This window comes from Pseudonaja textilis, chromosome 8 (genome assembly GCF_049901715.1).
Source record: "Pseudonaja textilis isolate UNSWEBS1 chromosome 8, rPseTex1.2, whole genome shotgun sequence".
NCBI lineage: Eukaryota > Metazoa > Chordata > Lepidosauria > Squamata > Elapidae > Pseudonaja > Pseudonaja textilis.
Window position 1 is genome coordinate 24,299,517 of NC_141997.1, and position 20,597 is coordinate 24,320,113.

General features: G+C 38.4%; 1 protein-coding gene across 2 annotated transcripts in view; it reads left to right on the forward strand.

Moving 5' to 3' along the window:
• The first annotated feature begins 386 nt into the window (after positions 1–386).
• Positions 387–20,597, forward strand: part of RASA3 (RAS p21 protein activator 3) — a 120,775-nt gene continuing 100,564 nt past the window's right edge. Inside the window, exon 1 of one of the 2 annotated variants that reach the window (XM_026707461.2) lies at positions 387–631. In XM_026707461.2, coding sequence (XP_026563246.1) covers positions 577–631 — 55 coding nt within the window. In that variant the 5' untranslated portion in view covers positions 387–576. The remainder of the gene's footprint in view (positions 632–20,597) is intronic. The other variant, XM_087938544.1, reaches the window with a different exon arrangement.

A 20,597-nucleotide genomic window follows, 5' to 3' on the forward strand; every position in this document is an offset into this window, starting at 1 on the left:
TCTGAAAGATATTCGCGCACCACCCCGCGGGATAAAAGCGCGCTTCTAATTCGGGATGCTCCCTCAACATTAGAGGAGTGGCGTAGACGAGGCAGCGATTTGAAAGCTGCAGCCGCGCCAGATGGCAAGGCAGGCCGCCGGTCAAGGCATTGCCGCCAAAGCCGTTTCCTCGGGCGTCCATCGGAGTCGTTCGCAAATTCGCCGGCCCCCGTCGGCCTCGCCGCCTCAGCCGCGCTCTCTCCAGCTGTTTGGTTTGCGCGACAAATCTCTCCCTGTTTCTTCCCCTCTCCTCCAATGGGGGAGCGGGCCGCCCGGATTCGCCCAATGAGGAGCGCCACCCGGCCTGCCGTCAGCCAATAAGAGGGCGGGGGCGGGGAACCGACCGTTGCTGGAGATGTTCTCGCTCGTCTTCCCCAGCTGGGGCGAAGTGGGGGCGGTCGTGCGTCTTTCCCCCCTCTAGTTCGGGGCGCGTGGCGCATTGCACTTGCCCGTCGGCTCTGCTTCCCCCCACCCTTCCCCTTTCCCCAGGCTCCCAGCCCAGCAGAGCCGGGCTCGGGCTCCGTCGCGGCTGCAAGCATGGCGGTGGAAGAAGAGGGTCTCCGGGTGTTTCAGAGCGTCCGGATCAAAATAGGTAACAGTGCGGGGGGAAAAGAGAGGCGGCGGACGGGCAACAAAGGGAGCGGGGCGAGCCTTCCTGCCAGGTTCGCCCGGGGGACGCTCTGCCAGTCCCCGGGAGGCAGAAGCGGAAGGTTTCCTAGCCTCGCGCGCTCTCTCCGCTGCCTTTTCTCCGGAGTACTTGGCGGAGAAATTGGGGGGGGGGGGGGGGGAGAGAAATGTGAAGAACCCGCCGCTTTCCTCGGCTGCGCGGGGCGGGCCCGAAGCGTCGCTTCGCCCGGGCTTTGCTGCTTTTGAGCCTCGGTCCAAGGACGGCGGCACGGGAAGGGCGTGCTGCGGGAGGAGGAGGAGGAGGAGGAGGAGGATGGTGGCCAAGGGAAGTGAGGATGCTGCGAAGCAGGAGAGAAATCCGGGAGGAGAGGGGGGACTTGCCAGTGAAGTAGCGAGCAAGGGGGGGGCGGGGAAATCGCCCTTTTTGCCCAGCAGAAACCTGCCGGGATTGCCGGGCGAAGTGACTCCCAAGCTCTTGCTGCTCCCAATCCCGGGCTCTTTGGCTGAAGCCGGGCGCTCCGAAACGAGTTTCTCCTACTAAGATCTCTAGCTGATTATTAATCTGTAGTTAGTTGCGGCTTCTGGTGGTCAAGTTTGACAAAGCTCTGCTCGGAGAGTCCGGAGGTTCATTTTTGACAGCTTGATGTGCTGTCCACGCAATGTCATTTCCACAACTCCTTGATGACCCCCCCTTTTTTTGGGGGGGGGCTTATTGACGACCTGTGAATGCTTTCTTTTCGTAGCACCTCAATGCAGCCCTTTCATGCTTTCTGCCACCGGTGTGTGTGTGTGTGTGTGTGTGTGTGTGTGTGTGTGTGTGTTGTCTTTCACTGTATCATCATGCCATTTCATTCACAACATTTTGAAAGATGTTCAGGGGACCAACTATCTTTCATTTGTTATGTCTCATGTGTACCTACTTCTGCTTCTGTCATATTTTTCTCCCAAGAGAATCTGATGACAGTTTATCCTGTTCTTTCGATTGCTGGGGCTGTATGTCTAGTATCCAACATGAACTTATAACTACACACTGCTTATGGGTTCCTTTTGCATTCCTGCATCCCATAATTCTTCAGAGTCTGCCAATCTCATTGCCATTTCCTGTTGGCACAGTATTTTCATGATGAAATACCAGTTTTTGTTCCTCTTTGTTTCCATTGCTATTCTTTTGAGGTTTCTTTCTTTCTGTTTTTAAATGTAGACCTGCTGGAACTTTATACCTTGGCCCTATGTGTGCCTAATCCAGTTGTAAATCACACTGAGTTTAATCAAACTAAATTTGATTAATCGGTAAATAATTATATGGCTACAGTAGGATATTTTGCAAAGCAGGTATTCTTTTGTTTTAATGCTTTTGAGAAGAGCCCTCAAGTGTTTTGTTCTTTAGATTGATTGCTAACATAATGGACTTACCTGTCATATATTTTGGGACATGATGTGGTAATAGCAAACACACTCATTTTTATCCCATGCTACACATGCTTTTTGCTTAAGCTGTTGCCAATTTCTCTAGTCCTCTAAAGCTTTTTGAAATGATTTTGCAAGATTAAAAAAATCTATACTTTTAGATAATGATGGTTTTGAATTACTGCCTGTTATTTGCTGAAAAACGTCCATCAATATCATTGAAGAATTGTTTTGAATGTACTCAGACAAACGATCCTAAGACTGGCTTAGTGTATACATAGACTCTGAAAAATTGAATTTAAAATCAGCAGTATTAGTATAACAACTTACCCCATATTCCAGATTGATAATCCTTCAGTCTATTATTAACTCTTCATAGCACGCCATGTAATTGCGTGCCTGTCACACACAGTAATTTAATTTGTTTGAAGGATGTGTCATTATTTTGACTGTTGTGAATCACTTCTAGACTACTTCATTAAAAAGTAAGTAGCAGATGTCATGGTTATAGATAAAAATTTGCTGGTATTGATCTGACTGTACATTAGAGGGCAAATACTATACTCAACAACAGACTAAATCTAGTAAGATGATTCTGTTTGGTTCACCTAACCACAACGCTTGCGGTTAGAAGATATTTATTTTACTAGGGCTGGGCAAAATATTTGAAAATGATGTTTCACAAAGTATGCTAATATAAGTTAAACAAACACCTGTATTAGTGGCATTAAACTAATGTGTCCTCTGAAGGATTCATGTGGCTGGTTTGATGGTGCTATGGATATATTGCATGCAACACATAGTCCTTCCAGCAGAACTTCCAGGGAAGCAAAGCAGCTGTTTATGCACACAGAAAGGCCCAGAAGGGGCACAGCCTTTATAGTAATTGTGCAAGCCTTCTTGATGCAGTTGCTTTAGCATTTAAGGAAGGGTGCTAACATACTTTGCACCTACCACCACAACCCATTTCAAATACTTTCCACAACCTTTATATTTTTGTTCAGGAAATGCTTAAGGGATACAGTATAAGAATTCAATTGAAATATATTGAATATAAGCATGTGCTAGGATGTTCAGTACATATCATCAGAATGTGGATAATCCAGTATAATAATTCAGGATTTGCTTTTACATTCCTCAAAGAAAGGAAGATTTCATTGTGTAAAATACTTTTTATGAATGGGTCTGCTAAACAAAGTGTCAAAAGAATTTTACTGAGGAGTAAAACACAAGCCTCACAATAAATTTGGACCTCGTACTGTGGATGTTTTTATTGTTGATCCTTATGGCAAACTGCTGTGAATCTGGAGTTGATTTGGCAGTGTACAAATGGATATGAATGAAAATGAATGAAGTAAAAGCATGCAGCCTTACTAGAATTTGAAAGCCAAGTCCAATGAAAATTAATTGAACATTAGCCATTTTCCTTTAATGTTTAGAGTCTTCCTATCTCAGCTTCAGCAATCTTAGGGCAGTTAATAGACAAATAGTACAGAAAGAGCTGCATACAAAACAGATAATTTGTCTTCTTACACTTCTAGCTACTCACCAGAATGTCCAACCCTCTTCCTTCATTTGTCACTGGAGTTCTTATTTTAAAAGAAGAATGGGGAGGGAGAGCCCCAAATTTCACTTTGACTAGCCTCCAAACCTTATTTGCTCTCTAGTGATGGAAAGCAGCTAGGGCAAGCCCTGGAGTGCACACCTTAACATAGGCTCCACTTAATTTTAAAACAAACCCAAACCACCTTCAAGAGTTCAAAAGGATATCTGTATGTAAAATAGTCTTACCTCTTAAAACTTAGCTCTCCCTTCCCATCCCAATGATTAAATATGGTCTCCAGGCATCAAAAGATTGTCTTCTCCTGTTTTAAAGCACTGGGCCTAAACTAGACAGATTGAAATGCATAACTGGAGTGGATGCCAATATTAATAGCACTGAGAAGATAATATTCGTTAGGACAACAGCACATGGATAAGTGAAATGTAATCCTTTTCACCCTTGTGATGATCCTGGCAAAAAACGCTTCCTTCCACCCACGCTTGCTGTTAAATAGTAAGATCTTTATTAAGAAGCTTTTTGAAAAATGTGCATTATATTCCAGGACTGATTTTTAAAAAAAATCTAGAAGACTGGTTCATATGATTGCTCTATTTTTTTCTATTCTGAGATGCATTTTCCTTTGCTCCCTTTTTCAAAAAAGACCTCTTTCATAATTTGCTTCATTTATATACTATAATTATTTTTGACTGAAGCAAGATAGAAAAAAAAAAAAGACAAAGGCTTAATCTGTCTTAATTTTATTATTTAAAAATACGCCATAAACGAGTTAACTCAGCAGTTACTCCTTCGTACTATGTAAATGGCAATTTCCAGTTTTCCCCTTCTCATTCCTGACTCATATCCTGGGTTTTTCCTGAAGTTCCCGCAATTCTCGGGGCAGACTTTTTATTTTGTGTTCAGGGAGTTCCAGCTGAGACAAAAGGATGGGAACTTCCCTTTGCCATGTTGCCCTTATTCCAGTGTTGACCTAAAATGGAAATTATGCATCTCTTTCTCTATAAAAATTGGCAAGTAAATGAATTTAAGAGATACTGTGTTAACATTAAAATATGTGCAAAAGGTTTTTTTAAAGTTCAATTTAGTATTGAGTTTTTGAAAAAAATTATCAGTTCAGAAATGTGTCTGTGTATAATATAGTAGTGTAGTGTAGTATAGTATAGTTCATGTATTATATCCTATATCACATCATATATATTATATTTTCATTCAGTCAGTCATAATCATTCATTAATTGGCTGATGTGATGTAATGTGCACTTGAAGGAGCAAAGGGGAAGACTTTTTGGCAACACAGAGCTTTCCCAGAAAAAGGCCAGAAACCCTGCAGTCCCAAACTGGAGCGGGAAGAGGGTCAGGGTAGCTACATCTTAGAACAACCTTGGCAAGTTTGAACAAGACTTCAACTCCCAGAATTCCTGAGCTAACATAATTGGAGGAGGAATTCTGGGAGTTGAAGTCCACAAGTCTTAAAGCTATCAAGTTTGAAGACTTGGAATCTCTCAAGATATATATCTAGTACAGGGGTTTCCAACCTTGGCAACTTTGAGACTTGTGGACTTCAACTCCCAGAATTCCTCAGCCAGCAAAGTTGAAGTCCACAAGTCTTAAAGTTGCCAAGGTTGGACACCCCTGATCTAGTAGGTTAGAAGGCTTTAGTTTGGCAAGATGCTGTCCATTGGGTATAAATACATACTGTAAGCACATCAGTTGGTTCTCCCTGTGTTGTCTCTGGACTTGGGCCTGCAGTTACATTGGCAGTCATTCATAAATTCTAGTCTGCCTTTGCTGTCAGTTTTGCAAATGATTGATGGACCAGTATCCCATCCCTATGGTAGGTCATTATTGTGGGAAGATTCAGAAGGGCAAAAGGGGGCAGGAATTACCAGTAGAAAAAGCACCATGAAAACATGATGCAGTAACTGACAGATAATTATTTCCCTCTTTCTCTGTCCCAATTAAATCAAGTAGGAAGAGAAGGTTGGCTTAATTCTGTTTAGGGGCTTTATTGAAACATTTATCATAGTTGTCATGGGAAGTGGGCATCTTTCCCCTTTCTAACTGATAAGGTTTCAAGTGTTGAAATAGCTCATTTAAACTTTTGTTGTGGGGATAACAAGCCTGTGCTAAGCTGTAGTTTACATAATAAATAGTGCATCAGCGAATAAGCCAGTGTTTATTTCTACAGCATATTACACTATAAATTCTGGTTAATGAAACAGATTATTAAAAAATGATAGAGTGTAACAGTCACATGTAGTCTAATCCTAGGTTTTTAAAGTTCTGGTTTGTTGAAGTAGCCTTGATCTGAACTGCACATAATGTTAATCTGGGACCTTCCTGGGAGTGGGATGGGGTCTGTGTATGTGTGTATTTTTATTGCTTTTTTAGACAAGCCATATCACTGAAATTAACAGGGGATGCAACTTTTTAGTTTTTCTTATTATGTGGGGTGATTTACTGTAAAGACACTTCGATGTTTAAATCCCAGAGACCAATGTATGATGATGGGAATTTTGGCAATAAAACTGAAGATAACTTTGATAAAAATTAAAAAACGAAGGGGGGTGGGTGGGGCTTGAGGACAATATGTTGCCTGTACTAAACAAAAGAGGCAGATGGAATCTAAGCATCTGTAAATGACTTTTCATTTGGCCTGACATGTTTTTGAAAATATATTCCTTTTAAAGGGAACATCTGAAATGGCCTTGGACTAATTGATGGGTGTAAAACTAACATGAGTGCCCTTGAAAAAGGAATAGTTGTTCTTAGTAAGTTGGGCTAAATGAATACTTGATATTCATCACTCTCTTTTTTGACTCTTTCACTGCCTCCTTTCCTCTTTTATCATTTATCCTGCACCAGCCATAGTGTGGCATATTTGACATAATTAGGTTATCTTCATAATTCCATGGTCTGCAGTATTTTTATAGCCCATTATTTGAATTGTTGCACATTGAAAAACATAATGCCCACATTTCTTTTATGTTCCTCAGTTTTCTCGAAGGAACAAAAGGCAACATATATTGTTCCTCAAAGTTCCCATAGGATGTAAACTTTGATGCAAGTTTAGACAAACTTTGATCATGATTTTCCAACAGACAATTTTAGGTCCACTGTGTGGTTTGTCCTCAGGAGTGTGTTGGTATATTATGCAGCTGATAGGCTTTTATAAAGATATCTAAGTATATTAAATATCCAGAACTCTTAAGAATGCTTAAGATTGTATGTGTCACATTATGTATTGTTGCATTTATTACCCAACATCTCACATTTTGTGCATTTCAAATCAAGACCTTATGTACTGAAATCATGCACAATCATTACTTAGTCCTAGAGATGCTGTAAAATTCCTGAGTAGTTTTTAATTTAATTAACACTTTAACAACTTTATGTATATGCCTTTTGGGTGCTATTCTCCCTACACATACCTTTACACATTTTAGAATTGGAAGAACAGGTTTCTCACTTCTTGTTTGTAAGACTCATAGAAGGTAACCCAGATACCATCTAATAAGCATATATAAAATGCTTTTCCATTGAGCAGAGTACTAATGCACATACACAGACTCTCCACTCCTAATAGCAATAGCATATAGACTTATATACCACTCCATAGTGGTTTATAGCACTCTCTGAGCAGTTTACAGAGTTAATATATTGCCTCCAACAATCTGGTTTCCCAATTTACCAACCTTGGGAGGATGGAAGGCTGAGTCAATCTTGAGATGATCAGGATCAAATTCCTGGCTGAGTTAGCCTGCAATACTGCATCCTAACCACTGCACCACCACATACGTAATATAGTAGAAATAAAATGGTTTCTTTTGATGGTGGCACATAACACATTGTATGTGTTGTATTCAACACATGTTATATTTGTCTTAAAATTAATCTTCTTTGAAGAATAATTTTGATATTGTTGACTTTTGATTTTCTCAATATTTATTCATGCACATATATTTTATCTGGATATTGATTAAAAGATATTTGTATGATTTGTGTCTGTATAGGAGAGTAAGGTCTTTTATAAATTGGTAATTATTCTTTAAATAATCAGTACTAGAATCTCTGACATATTGTGGAGATTTAGGTGACTTACCATAAATCGTTTTGAAAGTGACAAAGATTATATCAATATAACATGATTTATCATATTTTAATTTAATTCTGTTGCTGTATAATATCTAAGACTTCATATATATTCCCTTACAATTGGATTGTGTATGAATATTACAAATTGTGACATTTTTCTTAATGTCCCTAATGTCCCTATTCTTTCAGTAATTTGTAGGTACATCATCTATCAATTGTATAACTTCAGTAATTGCCTTTGTCTATTTGCATTAGCAAATAGAAAACTGTACCTTTGTTTTAAATAAATACATTAAATAAACCAAAGAAATAATAATAACTTGGGAAAATTGCAGCTTTTATCTTATCAATTTTATTCTAACTTCTTTATTGTTTATTGTGTACTATCCACAGTCATTGAATGTCTGGCAGCATACAAGTTTATTACATCATCATCATCATCACCACCACCGCCACCACCATCACCATCACCATACGGAAATCACAACTTCATTTTGAAATATTACCGACAAGCTAGAAATAAGAAGAAATTTCCTGACATTTAGAGCAGTTAATCAATGGTCTTCAGAAACTGTAGGTGCTCTGTCACTGAGGGTTTTAAGACTAGATTGTACAACCATTTGTCTGAAGTGGTATAGGTTCTCCTGCTTGAACAAAATGTTGGACTAGGAGGGCTTCAAGGTCACCTCCAACTCTTTTATTCTGTTATAATATTGAACCAGCTGCCTTTAATTTACCCTCAGATTGTTACAATCATTAAATAGCTTAAAGAAGAACTGTTTCCATGCATTGAGGCTACACCTTAAATGTGTATCCAGGTCAGTATACTATATTTTTTATTTTTTGTGAGGAAAGTTAGGAGTTCCAAGGCCTCTGAGTGTGCCAGAATCCTAGCATTTTAAAACAAAATTTGCTGATAGAATCTGCCAGTGTTTTTTTATATATATATATAAAGCTTGTGCAATGTGCATGCTACATAATTTCCTCTTGCTGTTAGCACCAGGAGATGTAACAGAAGATTAACGCTAGCTTTCCTTGTAATATCTGAAGCTCCCTAAAGCCCATGGCTTCTACAACAGTATACTAAAAATAGTATACTACTTTATAGAAGGAATGGAGACGATTTTGTATCATTTTTGGAAGGATATGGAATTGATTCTTCAGTGAAGATTACAAAATAATACAAAAAAAAAAGGATGCTGCTATTATATGCTTAAATAGTAGAATAAAAGCTAGTTTGGTGCACTAGTAAAGGCACCAGCTAAGAAACCGAGAGACCATTGAGATCTAATCCCACGTTGGGCACAAAGCGAGCTGCGTGGCTTTGGAACAGTTTTTCTCTCTCAATTATAGAAAGAAGGAAGCAGGAACAAACCACTTCCAAAATGTTGCCAAGAGAACTGCAGGGACTAATCCCGGCAGTCACAAGAAGTAATACTGGACTGGAAGATACACAGACACCTCCCCTCCCTGCATCTCTAGCAGAATAACACCAGGTTTATTCATTGCCATCTGCTTAATTTCTATTTAGAAGCATTAAGCCTATTTTAAAATCGGCTGAAAGCAAAGGGCATTCTGGACTATTCAGAAGTATTTTGGATTAAAAAGGTACCTTTTTGTTGGCACCGTTTGCCTTTGAATATTTGCTGCTGAAAGAAACATTTTTGCTCATTTCTCAGCGCTTGTCATTTTATGGCAGAATAACAGTTGATTCAACACTGGGAGCTTGTATAATTAAGTGGTTCTGATATTTCAGGAGTAGCTTATTCTAAAGTCCGTAAAGACACAATGTATGCCATGTATCAGATGACTACTTATGAGGAACACAGGAAGAATTCTTCTACTCAACAACATAATATACATGAGTATATAAATATTCCTTCATTACTTCCTGAAAGTGGATTTTTCAGTATTTGCTACCGCCAAAATCAAATATTGAAATGGGATGAATGCTCCACTGAGTTTAGAACTTTGTTTGACAATTCTGATGCCATTTTTTGCATGCTACACTTCATATGCATGCCATATAATAAGGGTTATAACCAGTGTTTAAAATGTGAAGGATTCAATAAGTTTATTTCAATGTATTTTTTGTTGATGTTGATGTTCTTCATTCAAAACAATGTCTTATTCAAAGGTTTAAGAAGCAGCACTAGAGATCTTTACAGTTTTTATTTTATGAACTATAAATTACATTTTTCACAGATATATTAAGGCATCCTGGTTGTGATTATGTTGTTACTCAAATGGGTGTTAGATGCAGGTGGGTTCCTGTACAAGATAGGGCACCTTTGTTTCCTAGAGATGTCTTGGGAAATTAACTTCTACGTTTCCAAGAAGCTGAAAGTGTACTAAGCTGGAAAAGGGGAACATTGTGATTTCTTAATGGCCATTTCATCTGAATGCTTAATCTCCAAACATATGTTTTTAGGGAATGATGAATGTAACCCTGGAACTAAACATAAATATACAAGTAATACTTCGTACTTTTTGGTAGACTAATGGGCATTACCTTTGAAAATGTTATTAACAGGCAATTTACCTTTTTTGCTGAATGATGTAATTATGCAAATAACACAATTTAACAAATGTAGTCTAACTGACCCATGGAAATGAATCAGACTAGTCAGTGTTTGTTGCATATCAAATCTGTTAAACAGGGCTCTGTTAAAGAGTGTACTTGTGTTTCTATTTTTAAAAATGGTTACAAGTAGATAGCTTTCACTGAGGAGCCTCCATATTTAGAAATATTAGTTCTAAAATATGTGGCAGAAACAAGGGCTGCAGCATTTGTGCTACTTCTAAAACTGCTCTTCCACGGTGTGAGGCAGTTCTTTGTACTTTGGTCCTATGCTTTACATGTCAACCTTCTTGATGTAATTCCTGCCCACACCATTCAACTATCTATGCAGCCAGCAAACACACTGCATCCCACCAGTTGGTAGTCCCTCTGCCTGACAGCTCATCTACCATATATATCCTCTCCAGTTTGTTTTACATTTCTGCTTGCTAATCCATCCTAAATTCTCCTCTACTTCTGACATAATCCTTAGATGGAAGCACTCTTCAGGTTGGTGTAGAGCCGTGATGGTGAAACTATGGCACGTGTGTCAGAGGTGGCATGCAACACCCTCTCTGATAGCACGCGAGCTGTCGCCCCAGCTCAGTTTTGATGCGCGTGCACCTCCCACCGGCCAGCTGGCCTTCGGATCACATGCGGGGGTATGTGCATGCGGACGGTGGGATGCGCATATGTGGGGGGGGGCGCATTGCATTTTGGGGGTTCAGGAGTGTGCGATCCAGAAAAGGTTAGCCATCACTAGTGTAGAGAGAGGCAAGAGCTACTGCAAACCTCTAGTAGTAGTGGAAAGAGTATCAGTGAAGAACAGAATATCCCGTCATCTGTGATATGTGCATAATTTATACTGCCATAGTTCCGTTTGTGAAACTAATAGTAAAATAGTTTTTGAGGAGACCAGTGCTGTACTGTTTCCCCTGCACCAGTAAGATCTTCTCTCCAACTGCTGAAAGATATGTGTATAGGGTAGGGAATGAGGATCCTATAGTTTTGTCCCAAATATGTACAATATGGTCTATATGTGAAGAGGGACTGTTGGTGCATATGTAAGAGAGAAGAGAGAGAGAGAGAGAGAGAGAGTGTGTGTGTATGTGTGCATTCATACACACACACACATGCATATTTGTGTACAATTATTGTGTTAAAAAAAAACCCTACCCAGTATCCTAAATAAATAAGATTGTTGTACTCAGTAGTTATTATCCTCTGTATTCCCATACAGAGATGATTAGGAGTAATACTTGGCTTTCCTTCTATTTTCTATGCCATGAAACAATGCTGTTGTGTAATCCTGTTGGACTGGTGCTTGTATATAAGAAGAGCAGCATGAAGGACAGCTTAGAAGATCAGCATATATAAGAAGAGCAGCATGAAGGACAGCTTAGAAGAGCAGCGTATATAAGAAGAGCAGCGTGAAGGACAGCTTAGAAGGTGCACATTGCCACCTAGGTCTGTTCAGATTAATATTGCAAGGGTTTGAATACTTTCACAAATAACTATTATGGCAAATGCGAACTCATTTGCTCAGGAGTAAGTGCAAGACAGGAGAAAAACCATAGTTCCTCTTAATCTGTAGGCCAGAAAAGTAAGCAAATGAAGCTCAGAGATAAGTGACATGTCCAAGCCAGGAATTGAAAGTCCAAGGCAGAGAAGGAAACTTACTCTCCAAACAGGAATGTTTATAGAATAGAATAGAATTCTTTATTGGCCAAGTGTGATTGGACACACAAAGCATGCATCTAGACAAAACGCAGACTACAAACCAACAAGGGAGGACATGGATAAAGCACCATCCTGGTTCCTCACTCCTTTCAATCCCTCAGGATGCTCCATACCATTTCTGACCACACAGTTTTCTCTCTTCTATAGGACTGGAGTTCTGCAGAATGAAATGCTAGACTTGAGCTGCTTATCTTCTCTGCTACAAGAATTCTTGAAAAATAATGCTAAAGCGAGGAGGTTTTTTTTTTTCTGTAATAATATTTCCTTCTGATTTTGTAGGTACTCCTCGATCGTGTGTCATCAAGTCAGTATTGACTCTTAGTGACCACATAGATCGAAGTGGGTGGGTGGGTGGCTCAGGAATTCTGGGAGTTGAAATCCACACGTCATAAAAGGGCCATGGTTCCCCAATCCCTGATATAGACTTTCTAACCACGATGACTTGTCCCTAACTTTCAGCTCTTCCAAGAGCATTCCCATTGCCACTGTAACTTGTTGCCACCCTCTTCTCTTTACTTCTTTCTACCTCTCCAGAGAACTGAGCCTTCACCTGTTTCTAAAGTAGAATGATTTGAGCCTGATCATTTGTATCTCAAGTGAGAACTTTGCATTGGTTTGTTTGGTTTCTTTTTTGGCAATCCATGATAGTCTCAAGAATTTTCTCCTCCAAATTTAAAAGTGTCAATACTCTTTCTATCCTATTTTTCCAGTTCAAGGTATGCCTTAAGTATCACTTAAGCTGAAGTAATAATCCCATCCACCTGTGAGCAAATGGAATTGTAAGATTTTTTGAGTGGAAATTTAAAAAGCTGTGTTTAATTCACCCAATCCAATTTAGTGCATAGTTTTTTCTAAGAGGAAAAAATAGGGAGGTCAGAAAACCAAGGACATCATCAGGGAGTGACTTGAGGGATAAATTGATAGTTAAACAATTGTTGCAAAGTGAGCCCATCTATAATTTGTGGGCTTTGATTGTAGCTGGAATATATAAATATAGCTATGGAGTTTGGGCTCTAACTTAATGCACGTCGATGGCATTCCTAGAGTGCAGAGTGAAAGCTGCTTTACATATAATTTGGAGGCATCTCTGGTTGGAACTGTCTGTTTAGGATGGCTGTGGTTGGAAAGTCCATAAATTTTGTGTCATTGCAACAAGAGTTAAGCATTTGCTTAGATGTGAAAGGGTCTTTTCAACTGAACTTTCAACTGTTCTTTCTCTTGAGTAAAAATTGTTGCCCAAAATAATAGAATTCTACTTTGTCAAGAAACAGACCTAGCCCGTTTCTCATTCTTTTTTCTTCTCTCCTCATCTCTGACAATGTAGGGTTTTTGAAATCATAGAAACAGGTATAATTAGCATAGTATTGCAAAATGTCTTAACTTTCAATTTGTTTTCTCAGCAGTATAATTTTGTTTTGTGGGGGTAGGTGACCTGTAAAGTCTGTAATGCATAATTATTGTTTGCTGGCCTTTAATTTTACCTAGTGGACTTATCCCAAATTAGTTGTTACAAAGCTGACATTTTCTCATAGAATGTGCAACTAAATCTCTTACTTGAGACCTGAATCAAATAAATCTCCGGTGACAATCAAACTTAGATGTATGAAAAATGTATTTGATAAGTTGGCATGGCAGAAACCTTCGTTCAGTAGCAAGTTGTGAAGGAATGCCACCAATATGACACATTGGATGTGTCTAAACTGCTCTTAAAGGTAGGTAATTTAATATATATTTTGTTATAATTAATCAGAAGCTCCTAAGGGGATACATTTCAGTATGTTTAATTTATGGCATAGCGACAGAGAAAACTTGCTAAGAGACACAGAATGGTGATTTGTGAGGTTTAGTATTGTCTGTGCTTTCCTTCCCAAGCTGTCAGATTTTGCGGGATTTTGGATTTGCTTGCTGGAAGTTCTGGGTATTGCAGTCTCAATAGACCCTATGAACACCTGGCTGGGAAAGATTGCTCTGGACACTGGTATTACCCATTATAATTAGCTTTGTGGCTTGGAAGATGCATTTACACGACTGTTGCTTCTGGTTACCATTGGTTATTTTTGTTCAGAATTGGCCTTGAGTTATAAAGATACTGTGTTTTCCCAGTCACAACTATGACAGAGGCTGACTACCACCAGAAAACTCCTTTGCTGCTATTGCAAATCTATGCAGTGTGCTTACATTCAAATCAGAGTTGCTTTTAGCTATTGCTTATGATGGCAGCTCTTACTGGATGGTAGTGTGCAACATATGACACAATTTGCTTATGTATTTATTCCTAATACTTCAGAGGTGGAGTGATGTCTATGGAAGTATTTATCTAGTCTCCTCTCCCCCTCCAAGTATGTTAGAATAAAATTCCCTTCTGCCATTGAAAACTGCCACTTGGAAATCTTTCCTTTTTAATTTTTTTTCCTTTAGTTGGAGGCTATGCTCCCACTGAAATAGCATTATGGAGGCATTAGAGGTCATTTAGTCCAACCTCGTTGATTTCAGTGGAAAAATTCATTGCAAGCAACTTTTTAGATGAAAGCATTTGTGTGATAACTGGGCACAAATAAGCAAAAATCTCTCGGCAAAAATAAGCTGGTAGCTAATCACTTGCATGATTTGGGTGATAGGGCCCAGTGCTCATTGTAATGTGAATGCGTCTTAAGGCCTGGCAGCATGCTGTGTGCATCTGCAGGAAAGAGTTCAGGCAGCCAAAGAGGTGTAGACAAGTCTGATGAACAAAATCTGAATCCAAAAGAGGGGGTGATGGTGGAGGAAGGGATTCTCCCTTGTTTTCAGGAGACTAAAAATAAGGGAAGGGAGAGATAATTTTGAGACTTGGCAAGACTCTCTGAGGTAGTACAGACAGGAAGCACTAACCATTACTAATTCTACTTTTATTGTAAGGTTACAGTAGCAGAATCATGTTGCAGCTCCTCCTCCTGTCTCCCAAAGTCATTCCCATGTAGCATCGTAGGCTACGTAAAGAACTTTTATAGCTTAGAGATCAAGTGAGGAAGAATGTCTACAAATGACGTCCTTCATTAAGGTCCCCTTGCAGATTAACAGATTTGCAATTGATCTTAGGACCTTTCCCTGTTTTTACCTCACCATGGCACAAAAACATGTTTGCAGCCTCCTTTTGCTTCTGTGTCGTACTGCCTTCATTTTGCCTGAAACTCATGGCTGAGTCAGGCTTAGATCACCCTTCACTGTACTGATGTAAAAATAAACTTTTTTACCTTTATTGGGTAACTTGTTAGGCTTTGTGAACTTTTTGGAGGAAAGTCACGTGATTGCATGATGGGGATCAGAAACAATAGAGGCAGGATAGGAATTAGCAAATTCACAGATGGTTGTAAAGCAGTACTTTTCAAACTTGGCAACTTTAAAGATGTATGGACTTCAACTCCTAGCTAGCTTCCTGGTTGTTGGAAGACCACACAGTGACCAAGTTCAAAAGACTGTTGTAGAAGATTTTAATTCAGCAATAGAGAAAGGCCTTTAGAAAAGTTTCAATCTCTTTAATTCCAGAAGTCTCTGCTGCATCAGCAATTGAAAGTAAGTAATCCTTTTATTGGATCGGGAATGACCAACGTAGAAAAGAAATTTAATTAAGAAAGAAGGGGGTTAGTTTTTGGAGTATCTATTGTTGGGGATGCATGTGAGGAATCTGAAAGCCACGTGAGGAATCTGAAAGCCACGCTGGTGGTTCTTGTAATGAAAACGTTATACTCAAGAGAAATCCTATTAACATGATTTTCAGTTAGGAAGAAAGAGTAAATGGGACACGGGCATAGTGCCAAGAGGTTTGTGAAACACTTGTGCAAAATTGGGAAAGGAATGCAAGCAATTACACAATAGTTGAGATTAAGAGAGCCATGCATATTAGAGCTCAAGCTGAAGAAGCTAAATTCCTGTTACACAAGGAGAGTTTTGCTCAAAAGCTACAGCTTGTTCCCAGTCATGTTAGGCTAACTAGAAACTATCTCAGAATCTCAGGGAAACAGTATCTCGGGGGTAGGCAGGGAATCGTTCCAGGTAGTTCATTGGGAAAGGATGCTGCTTTTCATTAATTTAGGTTGAAGCTCTGCCATTTCCTGCTTGCTTCATTAGAGGCAAGCTAGAAAAAAGCGAAATTAGGATGCATTAACTGACAAAATATTTAGTGAATTCTTCATACTTTTTGGTATGTCATATTAACAAGGCCATTTATAAATCGGTCCTTGGCCCTCTATTTCAAGTATATCTCTTTTGATTCATTAAAAAATGTAAGTGTATTTAATCTGACAGAATTGCACAACATTATAAATGAATGTGATCATTGAGAAAAACTCTTCTATTATGTGGGTGAATAGATAGTTGGAAATAAGAAAAGAGGTACTGAAATATACTGTATATTTTAGAGATTTGTAAGGCAATGATAGTGACATGTCCAAAGTGAAATTGAAATAAATGCTGTAAATGTTAGTCTCCAAGAATAAAATGATGAAAAGGAAGACTCGAATGCTGTGAAAATGTTGAAAAATAATGAAAGTGTAAGCCTAGATAATATAAATAAATGTTAAAGTCAGGATGTGGTATGTTTATGAAGTATCAGTACAACTTATATGATAGAATAGAATGCTTGATTGGCCAAGTGTGATTGGACACACAAGAAATTTGTCTTGGTGTAAATACTCTCACTATACATAAAAGAAAAGTTACATTCGTTAAGAATCCAGAATCATGACGTACAACACTTAATGATAGTCATAGGGTACAATCAGCAATCAAATGTGTGTGATGTGTGTTTGTGAAGACATACACAATGATTGGAATATCTATTGTTCCCTTGTAGGGAAAAATTGTTATATTTGATAGGGAGAATGGAATGAATGACGAAAAGCTTCACTTAAAGGGTTGTAATGTAGAGCGTGTAGTTTAATTTATTTATGGTACAGTTTTACTAAATAGGGTGAAAATACAGTATATGGAGGTATTTTAAGAAACAAAAATGAATATTCTCCTGCTAAATTGAAATGTGAGCTGAGTATTTTATTTTCTATTTATTACATTTACAAATAAGGCAGCGAACGTATCCAACACATTCATTTTCCTATTTTTCCCATAAATAACAACTCTGTGGAATGGGCCGGGCTGAGAGAGAGAGAGCGACTGACACAGTCACCCGCCTGGCTTTCATGGCTAAGATGAGATTTAAGATGGGATGGCCCCCTGCATTCTAGCCTGGTGCCTTAATCACTGCACCAAACCGACTCATATATGTATATCAGGAGAAATGTAACATTGAACTGAATGCAATGGCAATGAGTTATTCAAGAACTTGTTGTAAAACAAGAAAACAGGGTCAAGAATGAGTAGATGAATGGAATACAAAAATGAGAGATCAGTACAAAAATTTGTTAAGAGGACTTGATCATAAAAAGAATGAAAAATGATTGAATTGCAAAATAATTAAATGAAGATGGATAAAGAGGAAGAGGAAAATTAGTAAAATGTTGGTTGGATGAAGTTGATGAGATCCTCAAAGAGAAAAGCAAGAATTTTTAAAAGAAAAGGCAATATATGGCCCAGGGTATGGACATAATGAAAGAAATGATGATTTGCATGGGGCTTGGCCTCTGGTTCCCAAAAGGAAGCTTGCTCCCACCAGATCTGTTTGGTCATTTAGAGAGAAACTGTTCCTACTACCTCACTTTTGAAAGGTAACAGAAACAAAGAGAAGGAGGGGTGTTGCTTTTTGGTATCAGTCATGTTTTGGGGGAACATCTTCCCTCTGGAAACTAGGCTCCTCCCTGTTTGCATTCAGGAAGATACTAAAAACAGAACTGATTTGGAAAGCATTGCAATGAGACTGGACCATTTCTGTTTTGTGTTTTTAATTGTTTTGTTCTGGAGATGCTGTTTTATTATTTTGATTTTATGGTGAATTTATTTTATTTTTCTGTATTGACTGTATTAATACAGAATTAATAATACAACACTGTATTAACTACTAAGATATGTTGATTTGCAGCAATATATACATGTAATAAATAAATGTGTTAGTGTAATCATGCTTTAGCTGTGTTTCTTTTTGTTATATTTGTAATTCCTTTGGCTAATTTCTGTTGCCTAATCTCTTTTTGCTCTTTGAATAATGTTCCAAAATGGAACATTGTTATGAATTATGTACTGCCTGTATGAAAAGCTATAGCTGTGACATTCTTGCCAGTAGTTGCAAGCATTGGATTCCAAAGTGGGATGCTTTGGGCATACAGTGATGATAATACTTGGCCTTCAGTATATTGTACCTCTCTCTTATTCTTACTTTATGTGTTCATTTTTTAATGAAAGATCCATTTAGCACTAGAAGATCAGCACAAATCTCCCCATATATAAAGTAAACTCAACTCCGTTGAGTTAAATGGGGCTTGTGTTTATTATATTAAGGCATAATATCATAGTATCATGAGTCCCTAAAATGAAAAAAAGGAATGCGTGCAACCCCAATCTGGCAGAAATTATATATAATGTTTAATTTATATATCCAAGATGGAATCTTGCAACTTTGTAAAATAAAGTGGATAAAAACACTAACCCCATACTATATACATATATAGTCATTCCATTGTTGATGAACTATTTCTACATATTATGGGAGGACAGATGGTAGAGGTATATGAATTCTGAATCATGCATTTATGACCAATGGAATGCCAATATCCAATAATAATTTTCCCACATGATCAATAGGTGTTTGAGGATACTCTCTGTAAAAATGAGCATTATGTCCATTTCAGTTGTCTTACAAACCTAGTCCACAAAATACATCATAGAGTACTTTACTGAAACCAAGTACCAAAAGCTTCTTGAACATTTTTGACATAGCAGTGGATTTGAATGGATCAGGTTCTATATTGGGGGAAACAAGACAGTTCAATGCTAAAATGTTTATTTAAAAACAACATTCTACAAGAATAAAATATTGGTGGTGGTATATAGAACCCAAATGCCTCCTGCTAAGAATAGGAAGCATGGGGAAAACCAATCTGCAAGGATTTTAATATTCAAAAATCCCTTCCATGCCTGAGGCAAAATTTTGAAAAAGTGTAGGCCATCCTCTTAAGCTGGTCAGTTTGAGAATCACCACAAAGAATACAACATTACAGCCAAAGCCTGTGAGTCATGTCATGAATTGGAGGCTTTATCTAATCACAAGACTACTTTGTTTAAAAATTACCTCATTAATGGATTACATGAGGAGTGGGAGCAGTCTGGGGAGAATGCCTAGGGACAGACCCTTCTCTTCTGGAGGGCAAGGACTGGAAGAGAAAGAAGAAGGATGAAAGTGGATGGAACCTTGTGAGACCTACTCCCCCCTCTGACATTTTACATCATCTTTCTTTCTTTGCTTTCTAACTATAATAATGTTGTTCTAGGGCTTAAAGTTTCAGCTCTCTTATCTTTCCATCTGAAAAAGGCAGGGAAATCTTTCAACAGGTTTTCTGTGATTGTGGTTGAAGAAAGTTCCCAGCTCTGCAAAAAAAAATAAGTCCATACATTGTGTGAACTGCTAGAGGAGCAGATTATCCACTTATGATTAACATGCTAGAACACTTCTTGATTTGCTACATTGGTTTATATTCTGTTCAATTCCCAAGTCACTGGAATTGGTCATTTTAAGTTATGACTACTCAAAAATCCATTGTAGTTTCTGTGGTGTAAATTGATTGAAAGTACCCTTGTGTTTATATTGCTCCACCTTTGCGGCTCATAAGCCTTCAAGTTTAATTCAGTTTGCTCTGGAGCCAGGCTGCTTGATGTTGAAATTTTCAAGTTAATTTCATAACTTGCTTTTAATATAATATAAGTGTGCTCTTGAAATATCTGCTTTGTGCATGTACATTCCTGTTGGAAAGAGAGCTTTCAAAACTCGAGAGTACTATGTAAATAGAATGCATGTAGCTGTGTGGGGAAGTGCATAGGAAAAAAGCTTCAGCACCAAATTAATAGTACTGGATTTTCAAAACTAATTTCTCTCTTATATTTCCTTCTTATATTTGATAATGTCAGCTGCTGGCATATTTATTACAAAACCTTTAGAGGAAAATACAAGAAGCTACAATTAATTAAATGTCTCTTAATTTAATAACAGTAGAATATTATCTTTGTGATGGACAAATATTAATAATATATTGCAATAGATGTGCAAGTTAGAGGCTTAGTTTTGTTCTGTTGCATGTGAGAATCAATGTTAGGCGTCGTCTCTCATGTATGTATGTATGTATGTATGTATGTATGTATGTATGTAAAGGGATTCCTTTACACACACACACACACAAAATAATAAATGTAAAGGAATCCCTGTGGATTTTACTCCATTACTCGTTGCCAACCATAGGTGGGCATTGCTCCTCTCCATTTCAACACCATTGAGTCAGTAGTATCCAAAGATATTTCTGCAGTCATGTGCCAGAATGATGTCATGGAGCGCTGTTAGCTTCCCAATGAAATGGTACCTATCTATCTACTTGCATTTATATGCTTTCAAACTGCTAGTTTGGCAGGAGCTGGGGTGAGTACAGGAGCTCACCCC